Source organism: Herpailurus yagouaroundi, unplaced genomic scaffold (assembly GCF_014898765.1).
Source record: "Herpailurus yagouaroundi ecotype Mexico unplaced genomic scaffold, PumYag 77, whole genome shotgun sequence".
Lineage (NCBI taxonomy): Eukaryota > Metazoa > Chordata > Mammalia > Carnivora > Felidae > Herpailurus > Herpailurus yagouaroundi.
Genome location: NW_024412388.1, coordinates 97329848 through 97339443, shown reverse-complemented (window position 1 = coordinate 97339443; position 9596 = coordinate 97329848). Strand labels below are relative to the sequence as shown.

Here is a 9596-nt window from a genome sequence, read left to right as displayed (position 1 = left end):
AGTTTGCTCGGGCTGGCATAACAAGGTACCCCACACTTGGTGGTTGAAACAAGTTGATTTTTTTCACAGTTCTAGGGGCTAGAAGTTCAAGATCAGTGTGTCAGCAGCTTTGATTTCTTCTGAGTTCTCTCTTGTTGGCCTGCGGATGGCTGCCTTCTTGCTACGTCCTCACACGGTCTTTCCTCGGTGAACATGCATGTCTGGTGATCACATTTTTTCCCTTTTATTTTCCTTTAATGTTTACTTATTTTTGATGGGGGGATGCAGAGAGAGAGGGAGAGAATCCCAAGCAGGCTCCATGCTGTCAGCACAAACCATGAGATCATGATCTGAGCCAAAATCAATAGCCGGACACTTAACCAACTCAGGTGCCCCTTCTTAGAAGGACACCAGTCGTACTGGATTAGCACCGGCACTGACCCTAAAGGTCTCAAGGTCTCATCTTAACCTCATTACCTCTTTAAGAGATTGTCCAGTCACATTCTGAGGTACTAGAGATTGAGGGCTGCAACATATGAATTTGGGGGACACACAGTTCAGCCTCTAACAAAGACTAAATGACAAAGGTGATAAAAGCTCACATTTTCCCTGTCTTTGGCATAAGGAAAAAATGTGTGCTTTGGAATCATGCAGTGTTAATTTCAGCTCCTGGTTCTGTTGCTTGCTAATTAGATAAATTTGGACAAGTTGCTTGTTGGACAAGTTGTAAAATGGGAGTAAGACTATCTCCCTCAAAGGGACAGTTGTGAAGATCAAGGGCCAAAGCACTTAACAGTATCTGGAAAGGGTAGCAGACAGAATGTATTTGCTATTATTGCATTATTTCCTGCTGGCAATAATTGTGATCAATGCTTCCTATTTGCCTCTTTTTGTCAAAGTGCAACTAGTCTTGGTGATGGTCGGTGAACTAAATAAAGTGAGAACCTTCTGTCCTGGGGATTTCAAGAAATATTTCTTGGTTGGCTGAACACCTCCAATAGCAGCTGAAACTTCCCCAGTGGAGCCTTACTATCGCGATTACCCAAGTCCACATCAGATCCCCTGTGTCGGACCATGTCCCTCCCAGCATGATGCACTTCCTCTTCCCTTAGCCTTATGATGACCCATGCACTTCCTTTTCCCCTTAACCTATCTTGTGACAGTTTCCCTTATAACAAAAGTCACAAGCAGCCCAGCCGGAGCGCGTTGGCCAGAAAGACAGCAGGACTGGAAAACAAGCAGGATGCTACCAAAAACTCCACCATGCAGGGTGCCTGGGTGGCTCAGTTGGTTAAGCATCCTGACTTTGGTTCAGGTCATGATCTCACCGTTCATTGAGTTTGAGCCCCATGTCGGGCTTTGTGCTAACAGCTCAGAGCCTGGAGCCTGCTTCAGATTCCACTGTCTCCCTCTCTCTCTCTGCCCCTCCCTTGCTTGCGCTGCCTCTCAAAAATAAACATTAAAAAAAAAAAATTAAAAAGCAAAACAAACAAAACACTCCATCATGCAAGCAAGCAGCTTTAGGGCAGGGGTTGCTGGCTGAGCTGGAAAGGTGTTTTAAATCGCTGCTTCCAGTCAGGAAGGCCTCAAGGGACAGAAGCCCAGTCCTCAGTTTCAAACTAGTAAGAATAAAAGGGAGACCAATCCCCATCATGACTCACAACCATGTCATTACGTGGTTACAGCACTGTTCCTGTAAAAGTGGTCTGCAGATCAGTGCCTATCCATAAACTATTTGCTACAGGTCCATGACAAAGCACAGAAATCAAGAGTAACATTTAGAAACTTTAACAGCAGTTTGACAGAGTGATTTTATGTCCGTTAAATCTGTAATTTAATAAAATTATTAATAAAATTAATAAAATTAATAAAACAATGTAATAAAAATGTTATGGTTGTCTGTCTTGTTTCGTTTTTCTAGAAATTCATTCTTCCTGTACTTTACACAAGTGTTGGTCCATGGCCACTAGCCCAGCAGCACAGGCAGCTTAAGCACTGGGTTAGAAGCTTCTAAACAGCCGAGTGTGAACAAGTCTCTCGCATAACTCAGCAGGATGCAGCTACTTGGGCTCCAGTACATCCCCTTCCAAAACAAAAAATACTGAAGAAACTATAGCATTTTCCTTCATTCCACCTTGTCAGAGAAGAAATTGAGTGTTTTCTTAATCAGGAATATTGTAAAAATCAGCTTCCAGTATACATCCCAGTCCAAACTTCACCATATTGGAAATTATCGATGTCCAGAGGGCTTTGTATTCAAATAGTTCTGAAGACTGCAGACACAGTATCTGTCCCAAGCTAGAAGGTATCAGTGGGGCAAATGCTGAATGTGTATCAGAAAATCTGGATTCAAGTCCTGGCTTTACTGCCCCAAAGCATTTTGACATGTGTAAATGATCATCTCAAGCCAATTTCCTTAACTACAAAAAAATGGAGATTAAAATGATCTATCCAATCTACATTTTAGAGAAGCTTTGTGAGATTCGAATAGATGATGTCTGTGGAGCGTGCCCCATAAAGTGCAGCAGAAGTGCACGATGGGTCCAGCCCTCAAGGAATAAAAGAGGGGCTTCTGACAGTCTCAAAAGAAATAGCCCCTAACACAGTACAGTGAGGAAGCTGACCAGAAAACAGACCTTCTTCAAGTATTTTGCTAATTTTGAATTCGAAAATGCTGCCTTCAAATCCTTCCTTATGTAGGAAGCATTCTTATTTTTTAATGAACTATGAAGTGTGTGTGTTTCCATTCTGCCAGGCATCGCTAGATGCCAGGGTGGACAATAGGAAGGAGGCAGAGAGCCCCGGCCCTTGGGCAGCTCATGGGTGCAGAGTGTTCCAGAGGCAGGCTCAAGAAAGTCTGTGACTCAAACACAGCAGAAATTAGAGATTGGCAATAACTTGCACAACTATTTGGAGACCCTCTCAAAGGACCAAAAACTGAAAAGTGCACCATTTCCCCCCTATACTTCAGGCAAGAGAAGACCAGAAAATGATAATGTATTTTAGCTTTATTGAAGACATATTACAGTAGACAAACAGGTAGACAAACAAACACATGCTTTATAAAATATACATTCTCATGTGTGAGAAAATATAAATAGATACTAGGAAAGGATCACACTGAACACCAACTTGGCCTTTAACTCTCTTTAGGTACATCTAGTACCAGGGCTCCTAGGACTGATGTCCTCCAGTGGGATAAAGGGGGAAAAGGAGAGGGTAGAAATAGTCTTACTATGGATCAAGAGGCCACTTTAAGCAGCCAAGAGATACTCCAAGAGCACTTGACCACCTGATGATCAATTTCTCTTTCAAGACAGTTACAGTTGATAAAAGATCACTTTACTCTTTGTATCTAAAAACAGGCTCAAATCAAGATGATTTTTCACCTTCACCCCACTCATTGGTGGAGATTATTAGGATTGCTAAAACACACTCAACACACAACCTTGAGGGAGCAGGTCCAAAGATTACTACACACACACACACACATACACACACCCTGACCTCTTATCACTCACAGAATCTCCAGATGATTCATGGGCTCAAGGGTGTTGTCTTGTGAAGAGCAGCTTGTAATACATCTCTTAATTCAGAACCTGTTATTTTTGTCAACAAACCAGGCAGTTGTCCAAAAAAGAAAAAAAAAAAAATTAAGGCTAACTGATGGTGGTTTAGACTGCACTCTATACAAAAAAGTTCTAAGTTAGAAGCAGGAGGGAAAAACATCTGCCAGACTGGAAAGAGGCCATGTCACAGAAGAATGAGACATTCCCTACAGGTTGCCAAAAATCTCAGCACAACCTCGTAAGGCCCAACTGCTTCACAATTACCCCTGTAATCTGCACTGAGGAGCAAACTCAGAAATGGAGCACGTAGCATGAAATGGCAGTAAATTTACCTCTGTGGCTCCATTACCTTCTAGCATTTCTGTGGATATTAAAATTATTTTGGAAAGGGCTGTAACACACTTGGGTAAAATACTGGGTGTGAACACCACAATTCCAACCCCATTCCAATCGGAGTCCTGCTGGTAAGAAGAAACAGGAATAAAATTAAAGAGTAAAAAGGACGGTTATAATATTATATAGACTTTTAAAGTTTTTATTATGGTAATGCCATTTGTGTTAGTAACTAGTTATAGATTTCTGCAGAATAAGCCCAGAGTTTCATGGTTTCAGCCATTAGCACAGAACAGGCTCCTTATGTCAACCCAAAACCAAAACTCTTCAGTTGAAAAAAATGTCTTTAGTGCTCTATACTTACTGTATATAAAAGACTTTGAAGGAAAAAGTTTTAAGACTGTCAGATTGCTTCTGGAAATTTCCAATGATAAAATTGAGAGAGATCTAACAGTCATCTCGCCCATATTCCCATTCTCAATGTAGAAATTTCTTCAATGCTACGAACCGATGATTATTTGGCTTCTGAGTGTACTTTTCCCACAAAACGCTGATTATTCCAATTACTGGACGAATTTGTTAGAGAATTAGTTAATACAGAATTACCGGCAAGTGTATACTGACTGCACTTCCCTGTAACTTCTGCCCCACAGAATGGGGGCAGATACGACCCCGGTCCTCAGGAATAAAAAGAGTGAATTTAATCCTATTTCATGGCAAAACTTTAAGTAATTAAAGACTTATCGCATCTCCCATCTCTTAGGAAAATGGGTAAGAGTCTAAGTTGCTCAATATCTTAATGTTCCTTTTACAACCCACCAACAGGCAGTGTGAAGGCAACTCTTTTTAAATATTAAAGTTACCTTTCAGAAAAATACACATAAAACACTCTGAGATGGCACATTAGAGGGTTTCTGATACTTTGTATCCCATAGAGTAACTTGCACACTAGGGAAAGCACTTTAGAAGCTGCTGAATGACAGAAAGCCAATGGCTTAGGTGTAGACCATGTGCCAGGAAGGCATGGAGTTAAAGAAAGATGCTATTTCTTCTTCCAGATAGACTTAAAGAATCAGTCTAAGAGGGGCACAAATTAAGAGGACTTAGGCATCCCTACTGATACAGGGTGATAACTGGGTGAAGGGCAAGAGAGTATTTCTCTCCGCATTTTGACTTGCTTGGCTTTGCAACATCCCTGATTCAAGAGGCATTAGGCAGACCTTACATGCTGGGAGGAAACACTGATGAGCCACTAACTCTGTCTACGGGTAAGGGTTAAATCACTTCTTGGTCAAAAGCATATGCAATAATGAAAAATTTCAGGAATTTCTTTTCCTAAGATTAGAATTTATTAAATTATTATTTTTTAAGACCATGGGTAAGGCTCTTGATATTTAAACAAATTCTTGACTCGTTTTGTTTTGGTTTTTTTTTTTTTTTTTTTGGTTATTTAGGCAAGCTAGGAGTATCTAGGAGGACATCTCAGCTGTTTGAGGTGATGTAAGGGTGAACCTGGCTGTTCAGGAGACCAGACCAGTCCTAGAAGTAGTAGGACCACTGCCAGGGCAGAGGCAGCGCTCTTGTCTTCGAAGGTTCCCAGCCTGTTTGTTGGCCCTGTCACCCTTAACAGTCTTGCTATAACTACACCTTTACACTCAAGAAAGTCTGCCAGATTCTGAGTGGGAGTTCAGGGTAGTGACAGGGTAACCTTGAATACACTGGAAAGGTGAGGGAGTCACGAACTAGCCACAAATCAGCCACAGTGCGGCCTCAACAGACTCTGATGCTGTGGTGTGCTGGGGCACTAGCCTTCAGAGCTGCTGCTTGAGAGAGCAGTTGGTGGCTTCCATCGAGTCAAGACTCTTTGTTTGCTGAGACTGGTTCAAAGCAGAGTGTTTCTTCTAGTTGTGAGTATTTCTTACACTGTCACCCCTGCTATGGAGGAAGGGAGTCTGGCTCAAGTCAGAGGAAGCAGCACCACCCCTGTTACTCTAACAAACGTCCCATGAAAGCAGCTTTTTATTGGAGTAGCCTAATCCTCCTTGGCTCCTGGAGGGATCACAAATTCACAGGACGTTACAGCTGGAAAGGGCTTTGGACTAGCTAGCAGAATGCCCTCATTTCATAAGCGAGAAAATCAGGCTGGAAGTGAAGAGACTCGCCCCCAACTGCACAGCCAGTAAGGAGCAGAGCTGGGAACAAAATCTAGGTCCTGACTCAAAGTCAGTCCCGTACAGATCACAGTGCACGCTGGTAAGGAAGAAGAGGAGTCACAAACTGGAAGGAGAGAAAAATGGTGATATTTAAGAAGTTCAAAGTAAAAATGAACAGAGGTTGACAGTTTAAAAAGGAAAGAGAGAAAGGCTTGGCAGGAGAAACAGCTAAAGAGGTGCTGCTGTCTATGGGAGAAAAAAACTGAGGATTGAAAACCAGTGTGCAATTCGACTTTCTGGCAAAAAGCGAAGATACTATGTGAGTTTAGAACCCTTGAAATGCGCAGTAACTTAGAAACAGAGATTTGCATTTCAGTGATGGAAGTTATCCAGGATGTAACTAGTGCTCACTAGGTTTAGAGGACAGGATCTGACAGCCTAGGTAAGAAAATCTGAAAGCACAGACAAAAAAAGAACTTTGGTCCGTTACATTCCATTAGAGTGTGAAGACCTTTGTTCACAGAAAGTTTTTTGCTATCACAGAAATTCAAGAGAACTTTTTGGCTTAAATAATCACTTGTACAAAACAAGGACCACTCTAAAGCTTTATAGTGTAAGAATCTGTGCACATTCAATGACTCCCAAAAGCACTCTTCCCTTCTTAAGATATACTGTGCATTGGTAGAAGAGATATTATTTAAAAAAAACAAATAGAAAAGAAGCAATCTTTGGTTTCCTCGTCAACAACGTACTTTGCTGAAAGAAGATATTCCCAAAAGAAAATTTCCTTTGTCTATGTGCACACGGCTATAACAAGACTGCTAGTCTTTTGAGTCTTTTTATGCTTAGAAAGGTAGTATTACCCAGCACTCGTAAACAGATGGCAAATGACTAGATGTATGAACTTTTAGGTATGAAGAAAGTGGTTAATTACACCAAGATCGTGTTTGTGTGTACGCAATCACTAGGTACCCTGCCTCTGTACATATACTTCTTAACAAATACATTTTTAAAACTTTAAGCAAAGTCTTTAGGTTCGCTAAACCGAGTTATACAAAATCTGTGGTCTGAGAAGCTGCTGTCAATATTATAACTGGATATTATATATAATTTTGGCATATCAAAAATATTTACAATACAGCCAACACATATGGTCAATGAATACAAAAATTATTTATAAATGCACATGTATTTACAATAAGATCCCTGGGCGATAGGGACAAAAAAAAAAAAAAAAAGATTCACAAGAATACAACACCCACTGACATGGTAACGGTCATGCCTGGGATTCTTATCAAAGACCTTGAATATCAAAGCCCAGTCTCAACTATATGCTTAAAACCACTGAAGAATCCCAGACACACTTCCCAGAGGGCTCTAAAGTTATTTGTATTCCTTGGAAGACAAAACAGAACAGTGATGTTTTCTTAGAATCATTCCGCAGGTTGAGACAATCCAGCATGTTAAGCAGCAATGAGACTCTTCCTAATAGGCAATGCACAGCTGGGCACATCCCCGTGGAACCATCAGGAGGCACATTTGTCCTGTATTTTCCTCTGCCCGTGCTGCATGTGTTTTATTAGATGTACCCATTTCTGTCAGCCATTACCCCTTCTTCATCAGGTATAAGCCCAAACAAATGCCCGGCCCACCTTGGTGTGGTCAGATGTAACTGCAGATAGGGAAAGCAAATGCTGACTTCGGGGTTTCTTCTGAACTCTGAGGTAGTAAATACAAAATTAATTACCTTGAGTCTTTGCCCAGATTTCATCCTGGAGTGGGTTTCATGTGCCCTCACAACCGTCTTGAATGTTCCGAGTCCTACTAAAGTCAAAAGCGTGGTTGTGCAACCTGTGACAGGGCATGGAGGATGTGGAACAGTCTGGACCACTCTCCGCCAGACCCTCGCTCTGATGGAGTTGCGGTGACTCAATTACCGGCTGCTGGGAAAAGGGAGGATGAGGCAGGCCTCGTTCTTTGCTTGCGCTCCACAGAGGCCGCTGCAATGTTTCTGACAATGAAAGACAATAATTAGTGGCAAACGGAAGTTCAAAACGAATGGTCTAAAACTTAATTTTCTTCTACCCAAATCCTCCAAAAAAAGATGCTCAATATTCCTGAATAAGGACACTGAGAGCAAATGTATACTTGCCATCTTCTTAGCAACAATTAACAAAAGAAAACAAAATAGAAACGGGAACCATGGTCTTTCAAGCCCTTCTACCCAACAAACTTCACCAATTATTTACTGAAACCAGGAGCTATGTCCTCTCCTTTCATCTATTATTAGTGGTTCTGCCGCTACAAAAATTTAAAAATAAAATGCTTTAGACACATGGAAACAGACTAAAATAGCATCCATATTGTCGTGAAAGTTGCATGACACACAGACAAAAATCGCTCATTCAATGCAGCCATTACATCTTTAAATAACAAATGCCCATGTTAAAAAAAAAATCTTTTAAAAATAAACAACCACTTCCCTCCAGCTTCTAGCATGCCAATAATTCTAACAACAAAATAATAACCCAAAGCAGCAATTTTAAATCAGATTATCTGTACTTTGTGGTTTCAAAAATATGCATTTCTCATTCACCTTATCTACTGCAGTGGTGAACTCTTTCCCCAAATATCAGTTGCTGAAAGTTATATTAACTTCATGGGGATGCATTTTGGAAAAAGTTAGCAAAACATTCTGGAAACAAACACTCAGAAACAAAAACAAAACCCAAGGGAAAAGTAGACCAGCACAGGGCTTTTTAAGCTTTAGTATGCATACAAATAACCTGGGGATCTTGTTAAAATAAAGACTCTGGTTCACTGGGTCTGGGGTGGGAACCTCGGTCTGCATTTCTAAAAGCTCCTAGGTGATGCCGAAGCTGACACCACACTTTGAGTGGGAAGGAGCTAGAACACCCCACTTAGGAATGAGCAGGGCACCAGAGCATTCATTTGCACACTTCCTCACTTACAGACCAGCTTAACAATAAGATGTCCCCAAAGTTAGGAAAAAGATGCACTGCATTTTTGCTTTTACTAAAATTTTTTCGTATGTGTGTACCTCTTTCAAGACACAGGAACATGGATTTACCGTTGGCACACTTCTAACATGGGCACTGAACTTCAGTGACAATATACTCTTCTCTGACTTGTATTCTCTTTAGAAATCTTTGGAGAGGCTTTCTTAATTAATTATTATATATTTATTCAAAATTCAGGGGCTCCTGGGTGGCTCAGTCGGTTAAGCGTCCTACTCTTGACTTTGGCTCAGGTCATGATCTCCTGGTTCGTGAGATCGAGACTTGCTTCAGGCTCTGTGCTGACAATGCAGAGCCTGCTTGAGATTCTTTCTCTCCCTCTCTCTGCCACGCCCTTCCCTCTCAAAATAAATAAACAAACTTAAGAAAAAATGTACTGCTAAAAATAAGAACTTAAAAAAAAAAAAAAAAAAAGAACAGAGCATGTATCTTAAAAGTCCCATGTCAGATCATTTACTCCCACCAGACCCACCCCAGGATGCACCTATAGTCCTCCCCCTCCCCAATTTCCTGTACTCTTCCAT

At 41.1% G+C, this 9596-nt stretch overlaps 1 protein-coding gene across 6 annotated transcripts in view; it reads right to left on the bottom strand.

Annotated features, from left to right (window-relative positions):
- Positions 1 to 2969: 2969 nt before the first annotated feature.
- Positions 2970 to 9596, bottom strand: part of LRIG2 (leucine rich repeats and immunoglobulin like domains 2) — a 70047-nt gene continuing 63420 nt past the window's right edge. For all 6 annotated transcript variants that reach the window (XM_040471340.1, XM_040471337.1, XM_040471339.1 and 3 more), the window contains one exon: positions 2970 to 8045. In XM_040471340.1, coding sequence (XP_040327274.1) covers positions 7819 to 8045 — 227 coding nt within the window. In that variant the 3' untranslated portion in view covers positions 2970 to 7818. The remainder of the gene's footprint in view (positions 8046 to 9596) is intronic.